Source organism: Triplophysa dalaica, chromosome 15 (genome assembly GCF_015846415.1).
Source record: "Triplophysa dalaica isolate WHDGS20190420 chromosome 15, ASM1584641v1, whole genome shotgun sequence".
Lineage (NCBI taxonomy): Eukaryota > Metazoa > Chordata > Actinopteri > Cypriniformes > Nemacheilidae > Triplophysa > Triplophysa dalaica.
The window spans coordinates 10746160-10765302 of NC_079556.1; the positions used below are offsets into that span (position 1 = coordinate 10746160).

Consider the following 19143-nt stretch of genomic DNA (forward strand, 5'->3'; position numbering starts at 1 on the left):
TGTATAAGTTAAATTACATAGACTGGTCATGTCTGAAGATACCAACATTGACGTGGATTGATGGATGTGGAATTCATTCATTTCAGAAATAAATTTAGATGCAGATATATGCTATGCACAAGAAAAACTCTCAAATCTGTGAGGAGAGTGAAGAAACACGTGCCGGTTTTCTTGATTTGTGGATATCTTCAGTAGCAATTTTTCTTGATTTTCATATTGATATCATTAAAGATATCATATTGACATTTACGCATTTGGCAGAAACGTTTATCCAAAGCAACTTAGAGTGCACTTATGTATATTTATCAGTATTTCCTCTACAGTGTTTGAATTGTGTCAACGCTCTTGGGGGGGTCCCCTAACCAACCAAAAAATCAACTGCCAGGAGAAGCATCAATAGTTTTGATCACAGTTTTGACCATATTTCACGCATAAATGTCTCTAAAATGTAGATAATTAATTAAAAGATGAGGTAAAGATTGAGAGATATATTTCTTTCTTTTTTTGCAGTGACTTTGCTATCTATCTTGCTGTTTGCTTATTTCTTTTGCATTGTGCATTTTTTATTCCATTCCATTCCATTTTCTACCGCTTATCTGAACTACCTCGGGTCACGGGGAGCCTGCGCCTTTCTCAGGAGTCATCGGGCATCAAGGCAGGATACACCCTGGATGGAGTGCCAACCCGTCGCAGGGCACACACACTCACTCATTCACTCACGCACTCACACTCTACGGACAATTTTTCCAGAGATGCCAATCAACATACCATGCATGTCTTTGGACCAGGGGAGGAAACCGGAGTACCCGGAGGATATGCCCAAGGCACGGGGAGAACATGCAAACTCCACACACACACAAGTCGGAAGCGGGAATCGAACCCCCAACCCTGGAGGTATGAGGCGAACGTGCTAACCACTAAGCCACCATGCTTTCTTGCTGAGATTTCACTTTTTGTACAATCTCTTTAACTCATTGATATCAATAAGAAAAATGTATGATGACTTTTTTTCTTACTATTTGAGATTTTCCTTTCCTTTTATTTTATTTTATTTTCATTTTTATTTATTTATTTTCTTGTCCTTTGTTTTTTATATTATTGTAATGCAGTCCTGTTACATTTGGAATATTAATAAAAAAATTCCTTAGACCGATCAACTGATCATGTTGATCAATTCTATGAAAATAATGTACAGTATATATATAAGAACCAATGCAGAATAAGAAAAACTAATGTCATTCCTTTGGGCGAAAGCAGTAGGGTTGCGTTCTTGTCAGAGTGGGAGCTCATGTTTGCGGAAGGGAGCGCAATATAACCTCTTGGGAATGCAAAAGTTTTCTGAAGGAAAGAAAAATATTGAAACACACTGTTCTTGGGAAAAGCATGTAAAATATTTTCGCTCCCTTTCCTACTTTTTCCAACACGTGTATGTCTCTTTAGTTGCTTCTTTTAGTCTCGCGATTAATCGCGATTAATCATTTTTAGAATAAAATTTGTGTTTACGTAATATATGTCTGTGTACTGTATAAATAATTTAGCATTCATAAAATGTTTATTCATTTTTATATTTTTATTACATTTATATTATCTGTATGTCGTGTACACCTGTATGTCCTGGTTTTTCCTCCACATTGCTGCATCATTTTAGAGTTAAAAAGTAAGTACATGTCTGTAACAAATAAACATGCTGAAGTGTTTTACGCTTTACTAATGCACAGTACATGGATATAAGGATTTTCAGATGTTTTTGTGTGGAGGAGCATCATCTAAAAAATACTTTTTGTGTGGACGAAGAATGTTTTTAAACATTTTTTTTTTAAATCATCCGGTGTGGACGTAGTGTGGACGTAGTCTCAAATTAAAAACTGGCACAGCCTAGCCCATCTCAACCCATGCTTCAAACACAATAACAAGAAACAAAAATCAAAGTTAAAAAGCAAGTAATCTTTTTTCCAATTCAACCGTTCAAACTCCTTGCAAAGTTATTTTCATGGCAGCCTGACAACGTGAAAAAAACTTTCATTTAATTTTTCTTCCTACCTGTTTCCATTTTGTGCATGCAGCCCGAGCATCCTGCATTGTACGAGCAGGCTCTGTTAGCGATGGGTTGTGTGGGTCTGTAAGCGTAGCCGCTGAGCCGGCAGCGTTCTCCATAGCAGGTCCCCACAGAATTACAATATGCCGGATGAGGGATCCCTGTAGGATGGGACACTGAAGAGGGAATCAGTTTGGGTCTCTGGACCCCACTAGGGCACATTGTCAGTGCGGTCACAGAAGAGGGTGCGTGGGTTCCCGGATTGGAACTAACAGGAAGCGTCGGAGTCCCGTGATGAGCGATGTGGACATAGTAGCCAGGGTAACAGGGATAAGGATGGGCACCAATGGGCATTCCTGGATGTGTGAGGGTATGAGGAGCAGGAAGAAATCCCTTTAGAGAATGTTCGTCTGTTTCTGGGTAGGTTTTCTGACCAAGGAACAGGGCTAGTCTGTGGCAGTACTCGACTGATCTCTCCTGGGTACAGCAGTAATATGGTTTTACTTCAGTCTCTGTTTTTTCTTCCTTCACAGGCTTCAGGGGGTATCCGAGCATGGATCTGCACTGATATCCGGGGCTAATGAATCCATGGCTTCCTGTTTTCCCCTCCCAGTGGAGGGCTTGCTTCTCACAAAGGCTGCAGCACTGGTGCGATACTTTCAGCTTGGACTGACAGGGCAAATTGTGCTGCTGTTTACGTGACTTAGCCTGAAGTTGTTTTCCTCTGACTCCTCCGCTGCTCGGTTTGTTGTCTGTTTTACCTCTGCGTTTTACTCCCGCTGACAAGCTGGTCAGCTTTAGCAAGGCTGCCGCGTTTAAACCCGCAAGCCGTTTTGGAGTGGGAGCATTGAGAGTTTGCAAATCCATACCCTCAGTCTTCGCTTTTTTCTTTGGGTTTCTACACGGGACTGATTCTCCAGCGTTCGAGCGCTTTAGGTTGCCTTGCCGTTTTCTAGTAGAATCATTAACTTTCAGTTTATATTTAGTGTGAGAGCCGTCACCTTTTGTCTGTTGTTTCTTCTTTGAAGGTTTTGATGTCTGTTTGGGGTCTTCTCTGTCCAACAGCAGACTGTTAACAGCTTCTGCATTCAGAGAGGCAAGTCGCCTCTGGCGAGGTTCTGGGATAAATTCTGTGTATAAGGCAAATTTATCTGGTTTCACTTTGCTTTTTGGTTCAGGTGCTGACCGGCAAGATTTACAGGCTTTTTTGCGACACTTGCAGATTTTTGCCTTTCCTTGCATTTCCTTCGCCTGCTTTCCTTCAGTCTTACGCAGAGCCTTCATGCTGTTCTTACAAGTGTCACTTTCGTCCAAACGTCTTAGTACGACACAACAGTTAAGCGTGCTTACTTCACCCAATCCATGTCTTCCTCTGAGGGGGTACAGCTTACGGTCTCTCTCTGTGTTCTTCCCTTTTATCTCCTTACCTTTTCCTCTTTTGGAAGGGCATGTTTTGGCCTTCTTTTGCATTGGGCGCTCTGGCCAAGTTGTGTCCATAGTTTCAGCATGTGTCTGACAGCTCACCTGGTCCACAGATTCACTCTTATATCCACAGTTCCTCTGTCGCGCATGGGTCAACACACTGTGCCATGCAAAACCTATAGAGCAAATATAAAACATGTTCAATTTCCACAGAAGCTGTAACCATAACCATAAAATACATAGTGTGTACAGGAACTATTATGACTTCCATAGCCTTTGCAAATTCATATTAATGTGTCTGGCTATGTGAAATAATATTGAGTAATTGGCACAAATGTGGCCCTCTCTTTACGTCTCTAATTTGGTTGCTGGACTGGTAACATTTTAAAGCATTTTAATTGGGTAGGGAATAAAGCAGTTACTAAACGGCGAAGATGAAATAAACATTTACATATTTAATGAGCATCTGTTGTCTTGGCCTTTTGCAACAAAAATCTTTCGACCTGAATAAACAAACTGCATATATCACTTAAAGGAAAGGTTCATCTCAAAATATAAATTGTGTTATTTTTTATTCAACATAAATCGCTCCAGGCGTCTTCGGAAGACAAATAAAGATATTTTAGGTGACATCCGAAAGATTTCAAGGCCTCCACAGACATCATGGTTATAGTTGTTGTCAAGGTCCAGAAAAGTCATCGTTATATTGGTCCATCTGCTCATAGTGAAAAATATTCAATTTATAATAGGCTCAATTAATTTTTTTTGAAGCGACGAGAATACTTAATGTGCGAAAAAAAAAGAACTAACGACTTTAATCGATATATTCTCCTATGTATTGTCAGTCTATGGTGCACTTTCACAAGAGCACTTTGACGCATGCGCATTCGGTAGGGGAAGACGTCGGCATTCTGACTGACAATACGGAAGCACAACTGTTTGTTTACAAGCAGGAGCTCACTGCCTCTGATCTTCGCAAAATGTCTGACGATTTCGATAATAAGTAAGACTTGCACTTTTTTGTGTGAACGCGCACCAAAGACTGACAAGACAGAGGAGAATATATCGACTCTGGTCGTTTTTTGGGTTTGTTTTTTGCACATACAAAGTATTGTTGTCGCTTAAAAAAATTAAATTGATCCACTTTGAGCGGACCATGATGTCTATGATGAGGCCTGGAAATCTCTCGGATGTCACCTAAAATATCTTTATTTGTGTTCCAAAGATGGCAGGAGGTCTTAAAACATATGTACGTCATGTGGGTGAGTAAAAAATAACACAAATTTGATTTTGAGATTAACTTTTCCTTTAAGGAGTCGCTTTTAATATTTTATCTTAACCGGCTAAAACACTTTAGATTTCGACTTGTTCTTCTCACTCATCTTTAATAAACAAATATCCACTACAACTTGGAAGACATTTCAATTAAATAATTCCTTTAGCACATATATACATAAGAAGCGCAAAATGGGATTATGTTTTCTTTACAAGATCTTGTACACTACCATAGTTGTGTCTATAATTCAAATGTATGAGGATGCAATGGCTCATACATAATTATAAACAGAGAAAAAAGTATAATAATATTACATTGTGTATTAACTATCAAAGTGTCTTGTGAGTCAAACATGTTTCCTGTTTACAATGACGTCCCACATTATTTTAGAGGAAGTAACAATGGTTCTTTATTACTTCTATTTGCTTGTTGCGTGTTTTTTAATCGTCGGGAGGTTGGTAGGTTTAGGGTAAGAGATGGGTTAAGTGCTCTAAAATATATATTATTTTAAATAAAAGTACAAATAATACCTATATATAAAATCTTTTCATAGTGCATATAACTGAATTTGTCATATTTTGCCTAAAAGAGGCAAAGTGTGACACTGATATGCATTTTCGAGTGGACCAGCGTATTACATGCTTTGGGGTGACACTGGGTTGCAACAGTGTCTTACATGGTTGTGCTCCGAATAAAAAAATATTTGTTTCATGCAATTTTTCTGCCATAAGGACACTTCTAAATTGAAAAAAGTATGTTTGCACTCAAGTGTGTGTCTGTCATGCTCCGACATCAGTCCGATGAGACAATGATCACAAAAGAAATCTCCTCAAGATAAGAAATCTTTCAGATGACATTTTGAATCACATTCAACCACACTTTCAACACAAGTCCAACATTTGCCCTGAACCTATTGATTAAACAGAGGGCAGGTCAGCAGACACATCTCTGTATGAAACTTAACTCTCACTGCTTTGACCTATCGACTTGTTTTAGAGATGCTATTTTTAACCATGATTTTCATTTTATGTTTTGTATCATTATTACTATCACATTGTTCGTCCATATTACTCAGATCTTAGAAAAAATCTGAATAAATGGCCATGCTAGAAATGTGTGAATAGATTCATTTATTCATGGGCTCAGTTATTAAGTTTGACAGCTGCTGTATTTGAAACTCCATCTGTCAAATAAAAGAGGTCATCATCACCATCCGTCAAACTCAGAGGCAGAGCTCTCCTTTACATCCAACTGAGCGAGTTCAGCACCCTTGAAAGAAAGAGTTTTTGCCAGACTCCTAAAACTAAATTTTATAATATGGACACAGAGAAGCATTTTAAATGACAGCTGTAGCATTCTCTCATTCCTCTAACTATCCTCTTTAGCTGTCCCACTGCTCCTTACCATTTAAAATAATTCAGCCACGTCAGATGAAGAGAGCGATCTATTCTGCGGCTAAACTAGCCACTAAAGGTTTTTTTTATATATTCTGCATTGACTGACCCACATTGAAATGTAAAATAACCAAACAACAACGTTTACAGAAGCTCAACATTCAAACACAATGTCATGATTCAACTTTACTCTTTTCTTTTTGCTTGAAAGGTCAATATCGTCTGTTTTAGTTTCTAAGCAAAACAGTTACTACAACTTAAACCTGACGTGTATTTATAAATGAGAAACTTTTTAAATCGCCTAACCTTTGAAAGCCCCACCACAACACTAAATCAACTGCGTAATTATGTTTACATCACGAATGACTTGATCTGGAGGCACGTGGGTCTAATAAAATAATATACAAACTGCTGTACATCCAATTGAGTGACACAACCCAAACTCCCCAGTGTGATGTGGCCGGTGCATGAATAGTTGGCATCGGGTTCAAGACTTTGTGGAAAACTAAAGGTTTCCTTTCTAGTTTAGGGAGAAAGCATATGACTGCTGCCTATGAATTAACACCAAGTCGTTTTTTTGAGGTGAGGTATCAGCCCATGACTTTCTGGCGACTAACCGGTTTGCCATCTGGCGTTTCGAGCGTAAAATGAAAACGTTGTAGAGAAATTGACGTTTCAGCGTTTCCGTCTGCGCTTTAACACGTTACCTGGCACAAGATGAGAAGAAAGAAGTTTCTCGGATCTCCGTGTACATCTAAATTCACCCCCAACTCACTCACTGTAAAGAAGAAATACATGTTGTTCTCCACTGCAGATATGGGAAACGGGGTGTGTGGATTCAACAGACTTGAAAGAAAGAAACACGACTAAAAAAATGTACAGCGCAGTCTTTTCCAGCGCGATTAAAGTCATCCTGGATAAAGGCGACAAGCGCGTGCTGGAGGTGTATGATGATGAGGAGCTCGCGCAGCTCATAGGGCGTATCACACGCTAAAAATCCACCTCAAAGCAGCGCTCTTTGCCTCACATCCTACGATAAATGCCACCGCATACCTCGACCCAGCTGTGTAACTAAACCAGCACGGTCAACTCGAACACGACTCATTAACGTCAGTGCTGAAAATGACACTAAATGACCGACCGTGACAATCAATAGCGAAGCGGAGCTCGCTCGGTCGGTCCCTACCGAACTGCCAAATTTCCCAGCCTCGCGATTGTGTCATGAGCACGACGAAAGAACCGTCTAACTAGAAGTCTAACTAAAAAAGCGATTCCCGAACCGAATTAATAAAGCAACGCTTGCGGTTCATGCAATGTTTTGGGCTATTTCCCCGCCGGAGAGAGAGGGAGACGGAAAGAGAGCGCGAGAGAAGCGCATAACCAAGATAAAACAGATTAGTAATCCTTCATTTACCTCGTCATCCACTCACTCCGCTGTATTCCAATAATCGCATACCGCGAGCGACGAGATTCCTGTTGTTGGGCTGTTACAATAATATCGATGTTCAACAGTGAAACGAAACGAGGGGAGAACACACAGCTGACAAGACACGTTTAATCGGTGACCTACTTCCGAAGTAGCGTGCTGCTCGAGATAATATTCATGCGCTGCATTCGTGAAAGCCGCTGTTGCGCTGGGACGAGGTCTCGTTGGCATCGCTCGTGTAGTTGGGTGATGATAAACGTATACACGACATACAGTGAATAAGTTGCGGATTAAGGTACAGCTCGTTTACACTCACTGCTGGTCAGGGTTTTATTCAAGCCATGAGTAAGTGGCTTGAATCAACAGCTATTACATAATTGACAGGCTTGGACTATCTAATCATCATCGTAGAAGCTGAAAAATAAAATAAATGACTGTTGGAAAAGTTTGCATGAGGTTAACCGATACTATGTTTTACTTGTTATTATGTTCAAGAACTAGAATTGCATTTATTCATTTAGTAGATTATCCAAAGTGACTTACAAATGAGGGTAAATTAAACATTTAGCCCTAAGAGTCAACAACAAGAACAGCGAATTATACCATATATGTAAAATAATATAATAGTTTATTTTTGACCTCACACTAAAGGATGCTTGTCAGTTCAAAAGACCGATGGGTGATGACTATAACAGTTAAGGTTGAAAAAACAGATACGGCAGCGGTTAAAAATCATCAAAACAAACAGCAAAATGTCTGCAGTTATATTCTTACACTCACCATTGTCTGTTAAAAACATACCAAAATATGTTCCATATTGCATCCTAGTTATATTAAGGTAAAGTAAAACGGATGGAAGTATTTGAGATGTATACAATTATGTTTAACTACTGTGTTATATTTTCCAGATTTGTTTCTTTGAAGTTTTATAATTTAATGTAATGTAAGGCTACATTAACTTTGCTGTGTGAAACAGCTTTCGAACATGGAGTAAATACAAGAAACATAGATGAATAAAATAAAAATAGATGGGAATTTAGAGAGAATAATATCATGTTTTACATCAAGCCTGATTTTCTCCTCAAACTAAATGTTTGTCATAATTAAAAATGAGGGTTGACGCATTCATGCTTAAAAACGCAACATGTGACCTGTGAAGAGATGAGAGATATCTCAAAAATAGGGTGTGAGGAGATCAAACGTCCAGACAATACACCCAAGATTTGAACCGGATATACTGTATACGGAAAAAAGTTTTGGGTCAACCCCCAGTAGTAAACAATTTTTTATCAATTCCAGAAATTCTAATCAAAACAAATATTAATGGTATACCACACGATTCCATATCAAAGAACAACTTTACAAGGGCCTTTTTTGGAAGGTACTTAAGAAATGACTGTACCTCTGTGTAAAAGCCATGGATCGGTATGGGTGATGAGTGTTTGGCTCAAAGGGGTTCAGCTGGGTTTCTGGTCAGGGCTTTATTCAGACCAGTCAAGTTCTGCCACACTAGATTAAATCAATAATTTCTCTTTGAACCTTACTTTGTACACAGCGACATTGTCATCTTGGAATAGAAAAGGGCCCTGCCCAAACATTTGCTATAAAATTAGAAGCACACAAATGTTTAGAATAGCCATTATATGCTGTAGCACTAAAACTTAAGCACAAGGAAAAGACTAAGGTGAAACCTGTTCATTAGAAAATATAAAAAACGTCCTTTTACACATTAATTGGCTTTCAAAATATAACACATTCAATTTCATAAAAAAATCAACAAACACAACAATAAATGCTCAATGGATCAAATTTATAAGCTCTTACAAATGATCACAAAACTTTTTTTAACCCCAAATCATACACAAAAGGATTTTAAAGAGGAACATACTCAAACATTCTTGCAATGAATCAAATACTGTAAAGGAAGTATTAAATAGTTGTTTGGAAGTATTAAATAGTGATTTTGTTTAATTTAAATGAACAGTGCATGACTGCACACCCTATGCAGTCAGTCTTACGAAATAACGAGGGAGCCTTTAAAACATGTTTCTGACAGGAAGGCAAACAGTCCGAGATACAGCATCAACAGAGCAACAAAGTGGGCGGAAATGTAAGGCCCTTATACGAGAGTCCATTAGTGTCCTGAGGGGGAAAAAGCTTTCGAAATTGAAACAGTGATTTTCTCCTTTATGAATGAATCATGTAAAATGCAAGGCAAATGAATGTGTACCCAGTCAGCTCAAATATCCATCTTACTTCTGAAAAAGTGGAAAACACTATAACAACTTAAAAACAAATGAACTAGAATTAGCATTTGAAAACACCTCTTTTTACACTTGTTTAAAGCTTAGAATAAAACCTCTTCTTATTCTGGTTTAAGAATAATTTCATTAACGTATTTCAGTCTAATTTCACATAGTCTCATGGCTTTTAATAAATCAGACCAACGGGATATACTATTTTGTTGTAGTGAGTATACTCAGATTTTTCCCTCCCAGCCTACTCACCCGTCCCAGATCAACAACCCATGAGCACCATCACACACAAGAACGCATAGTGTATGCCTTACTATGTAATAAAGTAAATTGACATTTCAATAGCCAATGTCAGCTAGTGGGACTTGCTGGTTTTGTTAATCACTGTCTAACTCAGTCAGTTAAGAGTTACATTTATCCTTAAATGGCATCTTGTATATATATATATATCTTTAAAGCACAGGTTTTATTCAGCTGGCAGTTTTCAATGCACATTTGGGATCTATGTGAAACCCCCGCTATAAAGTCCTATATTTGTGATTTACAATTTCTAGATAAACCCACCCAGCTAAAAAAATAGAAACCATTACATACATTCTAGTGGTTTCCATTGAAATACCATTAAGGACCACATATTTTTATTTTACAAAATGTAAAAAAATGTCTTGGGCATTAATGATTTTGACCAGGCCATGTCAAATCAAATCATATTGAAATAAATGGTTAAAATCTGATGCTCGTCTCTAATAGCTAGATTTTTAGTTTTAACACACTGGGTCACACTTATGAGTGCAAGTTGGGTCTATTATTGACATTGATAGTTAACTATGACATTAACAATGAACATTTGTGCAGTTTTATCAAGCACCCGATGCACTAATTATAGATTGCTGGCAGTGTTTCGAGCCTCACTTTCACATGGCTGGACAGGAGTTCTTATCTCTTATAAAAATAATTATGAACATTGTAGTACAAGTTGTCTCTCACTTTCTCCCTCATTTATTGATATACCACACAAACTAACCTTTGTAAAGTTGGCTAGGTAGATACAATTTAATATGCCAAGAATCCCCTACAGTTATGTTAATGATAACAATATGCTAATTTTTTTAAAGAATACGTGAGTTATCATAAGAAAGTATAATACACCATTGAACAGAGAAACGCGATTGCGACCCCGGGACACTATCGCGACGGAGGGGGACCTGGCGTACAGCTTAGCATGATCCTCGTAGGCTAATTTTCTTCAACACCTGCTGCAGTGTCACCCGAAGCGGCAGTAGATTCAGGGTCAGGCTTAAAAAAACACTGAAATAGTGTTGTTAAAATGCTTGATGATCTCCTTTTATTTCATATCTCCCAGTTGCACCAATGGACCAAAAGTCAGTGCGTCACACTTTTCTGACAAAAAAATGTGCTTTTTTAAGTGGTTATTCTGAAATCCTTCATCTTTTCTAGTGGGTATACGGTCGTATCACGTAGACTACACTACTGGATATACTGTATATACAGCTAGAGTTTGGCAGTCTTTATGCTGATGGATGAGCAATGCTCATCATTTATTCAACATTTTCAATCTTCTAAGATGTCATTACCATGGTTTTTCAACTCTAGATGATATTGCACAATACCTCACAGCATATAAGACATTATGAGAAAATAAATTCTCCTGTATTGAAGAATAAGGTGGTAATGATCATTCTGGTTGAACCATTCTATTCATTTGCAGGCTAAAAAAGCACTAATGTGAACCAACTGAGTCATCGCACCAAGAGTGCAGCAGAACGGTCTGATACTGACACTAACACATTGGCCATGAGTTCACTGTGCAACCTTCTGTCAGTTTAGCCACTCACAATAATCACTTTAGTGAACTAAAGTGAAGCTTTCTGACGTTCGCTGAAAGTGTCCTGGCTACTCTTCTCTAACATTTTCCCATCACTGAGGATTTGTGGTGAGTATATAATGACTATATATAGTTTGTAGTGTCACCCACAGTACAAATTTGACTGTCATGGACTTCAGCATGAGGACACAAATGTTTTTATTTTGTATTTTACAAAGATAGTGACTTTGTTAAAGTCTGCATGAAATAAGAAATTATACGTCCAATTGTTTAACACAATGTTGGAGTATTTTAGTATTGTTGCATTATTTATAAAAAATGTATCTGTGCTGTTTTTCTGTTGATAATTTGCACTTGTAATCTTTAATCAAAAATGTTAACCTCCTCCCCCCTCGAAACAACCTTTCTTCACTTCTGGTCACCAGGAATGGCGCAAGGGTGGGTTTTTATGACTGACTGATTGCGAACTGGCTTGCAAATCTGACTCCATTTTGTAAGCATTCCAATCAGTACTAGACGAACGACATCAAGTCCCGCCCTACATTTTTTCTCATTTCAAAACCTAGTTCACTTGGATTTATGTACGATAAAAAAGAGAATTGCTACTTCCATTTCATGCCGACTTTAAATATCTATATTTTGGTTTCATGCTGGCGTTCTACAAAAGAAAATCTTTGAAGAGCAGACAAAATGTATGAATTGAAATGGTTGTATATCAAAATTCAAGTGAAGCACTGGTAGTAATATATTTAATCAAGATTGTATCAACTGGAGAATGAGCAATCATCATTTTGCTGATAACAATAATTAGGGCCAGTAAAAGTCAATTGCAGCTTAATACATTAATCCACTGAGTAAAGCAAACTGAACATTGTTCACTATTAAGACACTTTCGATCTTTATTACCAGTGGTCGGTAAATAGACCACCAACTGAATAATTACCATCTGATAACTCAATAATCATGATTCACTTCAGCACATTTCCTTAGAATAAAAAATAATAATACATTCAACCAAGCCACTACCAAGCACACTGGTCGCATTATCAAAAAATGATGAGTCTTTCCTTTTATAAGTTAGAGACGGAGGTACCAATTAAGCAGTCCAGGGTGCAGTCAGAAATCTCTAAAATTGTTATTGTAAGTGTATTGTAACTAATGTAGTAAGGCTGAAAAAGACTGAAAACAGATTTTCCTCTAGACAATTCTGAGCAAAAACTCATTAAATAGATGTTCACATATGGTGCGTAAAGCTATTAAACCTCGCTGTATAAAGAAGGGTTGTGATAAAGCTATGGGATATTGTCCGACTTCCCTCCCTGTTATTAATGTAATAAGCTAGTTTTAAAATATGTTTGAATACTATGTCCTGTATACCTTTGCTGAGATTCTACACTCCTAAAAAATAAAGGTTCCAAAAAGGTTCTTGTTGAGGTATATGGTTAAAGGGATACTCCACCCAAAAATTGTTCCAAACCTGTCTAAATTTCTTTGTTCTGTTGAACACAAAACAAAAAAGATTATTGGGAAAATTAGCAAAAGACAATTCTGGGACATCATTGACATTCCAAAGTAGGATCAGAATAGAACAAAAAAATTAGTGGTGGGCATAGATTAATTTTTTTAATCTAGATTAATCTAGATTAATTCCAAGATTAATCTAGATTAATCTAGATTAAAATGGCTCATTTGAATTCTGCCGAAGGCATTCAGAATATGTTTACATGTTGTGTTCAATAAAAACATGAAAACGTATAATGTTTTTGCGGCATTAGTTTAAGCAGACTGTGTTTCTCTATTGTTGTGACTTAGATGAAGATCAGAACACATTTTATGATCAATTTATGAAGAAATCCAAGTAAGCCCAAAGGGTTCACATACTTTTTCTTTCAACTGTATCTTTCATTACAATATGTTGAACATGGCCATTTGTTGCTGGAATGGAAAACGTGCAGTTTTTGTGTGTGTCTCTTTAAATGCAAATGAGCTTCTACTCCCCACCCCGTATGCAAAATATGATGTAGAGTGCTTACACATGTGCTTTGGATGACAACAGAAAAAGATTACGTCTGTAATGCCCCATCATACCAAAACCATACACTAACTGCAATAAAAATCACCTTAATACCTTAGAGACAAAAACATAGAACAACGTATGCTGTATGAAATGTTGGCTATTGATGATTAATCATGTGCATGCATATTACTTACAGACATAAACAGGCAGAAGCAAAAACATGCATTCTGTGTATGTACTTGTATATGTCAGACAGGTATGTAAAGATCAGCAACCAGGTTGTCTTACAAATGCACATTCTATCTGCTATAAGTATTGTTGCACTTAGGACATACGAGAAAACACTGAACTCACCGAGAAAGACACTGCTATAACTTTCTTTCGTTGTAATGAATACGTTTTAAAGAAATGATGTCGGTCACAAGTCTTCTGAACAGATGGGCGCGATGCGTTTTACCACTAACGTTACGACATAACACCTGTCTTTGGACCAATGTAAAGTCTTAGGTTTAGCCGCAAACATGTAAACATCAGCTGCTAACGTGCTAAACTGATTATGTAAGAAAGGCAATTTAAGATAGATGTGTAAAACTTATTGCGGAGATGAAGCTTGATTGCGAACAACTTGTAATGATCCACTCTTCAGAATCTTTTTTTTTTGCCGAAACCCATAATATACTGACAGACCACCAGGTCCAGGAGCTTAGATTTTTTAACCTTTCCGAATACTGGGAGCTCTAGCTCCCGATCTAGGGGTCGCATCGACACACGGTCAGCGTCGTTCGAATGCCTTGTCGGAGACATTTCCAACGAGTCCTGGCTCTTTCTTCTAAGTGTTTCCCGACCAGAAATATGGACCGGTGAATGTTGGTTTGTTGATCTGTAAAAAGTAAATTCTTCCCGAACACTAAGTCATCATCGTCCCGCCTGGGACGATCGTTATAACTCCAGCCCGCGAGGTCGCAGGTTGACGAACCCGGGATCGTCGGAAAGTTTTCCTCCACGCCTACTTTTATTTCCATTTTATATCAAACAACAGCACACATTTGTTGTTTCTTAGACATTTTTGTCGCTGGCTAGTGGCTACATCTGAAAATGGCTGATAGTGTGTCTCTGGCCGAATGCGGGCCTAAGAGCTCATAAGGCAGAGTTTGTGTGTGGTCATTGGCAGGCGTAAATCAATGTGACATCAGATTGTTAGGGGATTACTGTTTTGTGTAACTGTTGTAGTTAAAAGGAGATTACAAAAAGAAGAATAAATGGATTTATATTACTACAGGGTGTTTCTGAACACAGCCTGGCGACTCAATTTCTGGTAGATAAACATTTAAAAGTGAATTTTCTGAGATTGCGGCCCTTTAACTAAAATGTTGTTTGGCGGAACCAAACTTTTTTTCCTTTCTGGCAACGCTGCGAAGGACCCTTTATACCACCTTTATTTTTAAGAGTGTATCCTACTGCTATTAAGATCTCAAATCTGTGAGAACACTACATAGCCAAAACTACGCACATAATGTCTATGTAAAATGAAATGTTTAAGGAACTAAGGTGGTGCGATCAGCTGAGCGTTCCATCCAAACTGAGCTTCCTGACCTGCACACCATCTACACTAGACGGTGCTTGACCAAGTCCAGGACGATAGTGGAACACCTCAACCATCCTAACAATGGCCTGTTCTCTCTGTTGCGGTTACGAAAGTGTTGCAGCTCCTTGAAGGCAAATACATAGAGAATGAGGAGGAGCTTCTTCCCTCATGCTATCCGGGTCCTTAACCAGAACTCACACTACACACTGCATTCTTTAGAAATGTTGGCCCATATTGATAGGATAGCATCTTGCAGTTGATGGAGATTTGTGGGATGCACGAAGCTCCCGTTCCACCACATCCCAAAGATGCTCTAATGGGTTGAGATCTGGTGACTGTGGGGGCCATTTTAGTACAATGAACTCATTGTCATGTTCAAGAAACCAATTTGAAATGATTCGAGCTTTGTGACATGGTGCATTATCCTGCTGGGAGTAGCCATCAGAGGATGGGTACATGGTGGCCATAAAGGGATGGACATGGTCAGAAACAATGCTCAGGTAGGCCGTGGCATTTAAACAATGCCCAATTGGCACTAAGGGGCCTAAAGTGTGCCGAGAAAACACCCCCCACACCATTACACCACCACTATAATTGCATTAATGAGAAATTGAACAGGTGTTCCTAATAATCCTTTAGGTGAGTGTATATACATATATTGCACAGCACCTACATTTTACATGGACACTTCCCCAATACTATTTATATTTATATATTGTTTAAAAGCATTTCACTGCATGTCGTACTATGTATGGTTTGTATGTGAAGAATAAACTTTGAACTTGAACAATTAAACAATCCTTATGCAGCTCTTTACGTTTCAAAACAAAGAAGAACCGGAACAGCCTGCTTTTGCAAACTGGAAAATTGAAAACAATCTAATCTCTCGGATATTGGTTTTTGTCTTCCATTGTAAAATAATGTAGGATTAAAACAACATCAGGACGAGTAAAACATTTTAATGTAAGAATAGTATATATATATAAAGTAGAAGAATATTGACTAATTTTGGATGTACAAAACGTGTACATTTTTGTGGTGTCCTTAGTTCAGACTCTCAAATGACAGTTTGCTGCCAATGAACTGACAGAGCACAGGAAGTCGAACTCTTGTTAGTTGTTGAAGAGCGTTTCTTCAAAGGCATGAAAGATGCAGGGCAACATGCCCAGGAAATGGTGAGGGACGTCTTCTCTCCGAGTACATTTTTATGACCAATCATGTTAAGATTACAGTGAAGGAATCAACTCCTTTAGATTCTGTCAGCATTTGGAGAGAAAAGGCAACAATGGACTGACTGGATTTCCAGCTGTGCGACCAGCACAAACAACAGAGACTATATGTTCTGTTTTAGCACACCGTGTGTCGCCATCTGTGATTGCAGAGACCATGTGCTCCCCGAGTTTCAGACATCTCTCAATCACTTAAAAGATTTTCATGTGGCTTGCGAACGGGCTTAACTGTCTTTTTTGTGCAAACATTTGAGCAGCACTAATAGACTGGAGAGCTTCAACCTCTTCAGTGACCGCAGCTGTGAGGCAGAAAACAGCTGAAACTAGTTTTGGTGGCCACTTTTACCCCCCATTCTGTCTACGAACATACTAGTAAATTTCACAGCTGCGGCTCTGGCGCTGGACCAGGTCGTTTCTGATGTGTTTAAGATTGTCCACATGAAACAACTCTTCCTCTTTCAACATATGTGAGAGTTTGAAATCTCAGGGAAACGAGTCCCAGAGGTATACGGTGAACACGGCGAAGTGTCTTCATTCAAATAAAAAAGGTTATCAAAGTAGTTTTGATGTAGGCTGTAGATTTCTTGACTTTGGGAATGAACTGAAGGGACATGAGTAATTTCATACAACCATTGAGAGTCTGTATCTCAAATAACCAGAATATAATTGAAAATAATTATCTGAATAAAAATAACACATTTAGTTGTTTCATTTAGTGTCAAACAGTGAGCTTTTGGGTCGATACATTATTTTTTTTGAAGATTATAGAAAACATTATTCAGTACTGCCATCACTGGAAAACAGTGATTAGTCATCAGCGATTAGTCAGCTGGCATTTGATATTCACATTTTGGTACACATAATAATTCAAAGAAACATGGATCAGGAGAAAGACAACAGGATAAATGATGAGCAAGAAGAACTGGTTTAGTTTATCTGGTCAGATTACTCATAACTGTCGGCAAAATAATATTTTTGAATTTGGGTTGTATGAAGATTTATCGCATAGTAACAGAAAAAAAACATGTGAATCATTTGTGAGACAATTATGCATCTACCAGTCTCAGAGATAATCAATAATCTGCGATTGTTAACACAAGGTGTAAAAGACACGTTGTCACAAAGCTGTATTTAAATGCTCTTCCTTCTTCAAATTGTGTAAAGGCTGGAATACACTACAAGACTTTTAAAATCAGAATAGATTTTTTTTTAATTGGACATCACACACTTTCAGACTTTTTGAAAGTTTGCTGAGAAAAACAGGGCATCACACACCACGCGATAAAATCTGCAGACTAGCACAGACTGTCTGCAACAAATCCAGACTGAGCAAAATCTGAGCAAAAGTCTTGTAGTGTATTCCAGCATTAAGTGAGTTTTACCCATGCAGTGTAATATATTTAAATTTGTTCTGGCAGCAAAATCAGTGTATTAAATCAATAGTGGTTATCATTTTATATCTTGTTTGCACCAGCGGCAGTGTCAATGGTCTTATAGATGGGAATGCATAAAGGGATGCATTCACACTTGTAATGTGTAACAATAAAATCATTACAACTTGCCTTTACAAATGTAATCCTCCATAACAAATTTTCAGATTTGGTGTGAAATGGAGAAGGGGCGGTTGTGTTTTACTCTCCATGTTGTACAAATTCGGTAAAAGTGGTTCTAGTCCATTAATCTGAAAGTCAATTTTCTGTACTGACACTGCCGTCTGTAATTGGATATCGCAGATGATCATGCTCTGCGATCCTAATCATGCACACATGTTTGATGGATTTCTCTCTCCCAGAAGGTGATAATTCATGTTAAACACAAGTTGCTTCAGTGAGAGATTGATCTGTGCTAAGCACATTTGACAATGAAAGTGGGCAGAACGTAATAGGAAATTATTTCTGAATCCGCAAACTCAACTGATGTTTCTTTTGACAAATTAAAGCTTTAAACATTTTCGCGTTTCATTTTAATGTGAACATTTAAAGACGACTTAAAATTGTTTTGTACAACTTTCCATAAAAACATCAAACGGGCAATACAGTCCACTACCCTGCTCTTTATGAAGGCATTTTTTAATCTCTTTAACTAAGAAAAAGTCTTGTACAGACTAGAATACTCTCAAATTCAATTGTAGTTAAACTGCACTTATTGAAATGCTATTTACGGCCCAAAATCACTGCCTACATGCCAATCCCAAGAGGCTAATATTTGGGGACCAATATATACTGTATAAATATATATATATATATATATATATATATATATGTATGAAAGGCTCTGAAACCGAAACAGAGAATAAAACCCATCTCTAATCTTCTTTACTCATACATTCTTTTCATTTCCCTCTGGCTTCCACTTCAGGCTTTCCATCTATGTAATACCGTAATTACTGTCGCTTTATATTCAGCAGACCTGCGTGTTATTTTTATCCTTTCTTGATAGTAGCATTTAGACGGTAGGTTATATTTTACTTAGACGGTTTGATCAAAACATTTCTCCTTTTATCCAATGTTGAGGATAGTAACTATTTTGATGAACATGACATGTTTGAATTGTATTATTTTGTACAGATCAAGATTTCCTAAGAACCAGGCTTTTCAGTTAAATGAAACCAATGAAATGCTTGATGTTTAATATTACGATTTAATATCTTTCAAATGG

The 19143-nt window shown here is 37.8% G+C and overlaps 1 protein-coding gene across 3 annotated transcripts in view; it reads right to left on the reverse strand.

Annotated features, from left to right (window-relative positions):
- Positions 1-19143, reverse strand: part of bahd1 (bromo adjacent homology domain containing 1) — a 40372-nt gene that overhangs the window by 19901 nt on the left and 1328 nt on the right. For 2 of the 3 annotated variants that reach the window (XM_056768114.1, XM_056768113.1), the window contains one exon: positions 2041-3633. In XM_056768114.1, the coding sequence (XP_056624092.1) occupies positions 2041-3532 (1492 nt within the window). In that variant the 5' untranslated portion in view covers positions 3533-3633. Of the gene's footprint in view, positions 1-2040; positions 3634-7541; positions 7681-19143 lie in introns of those variants that run through there. The other variant, XM_056768115.1, reaches the window with a different exon arrangement.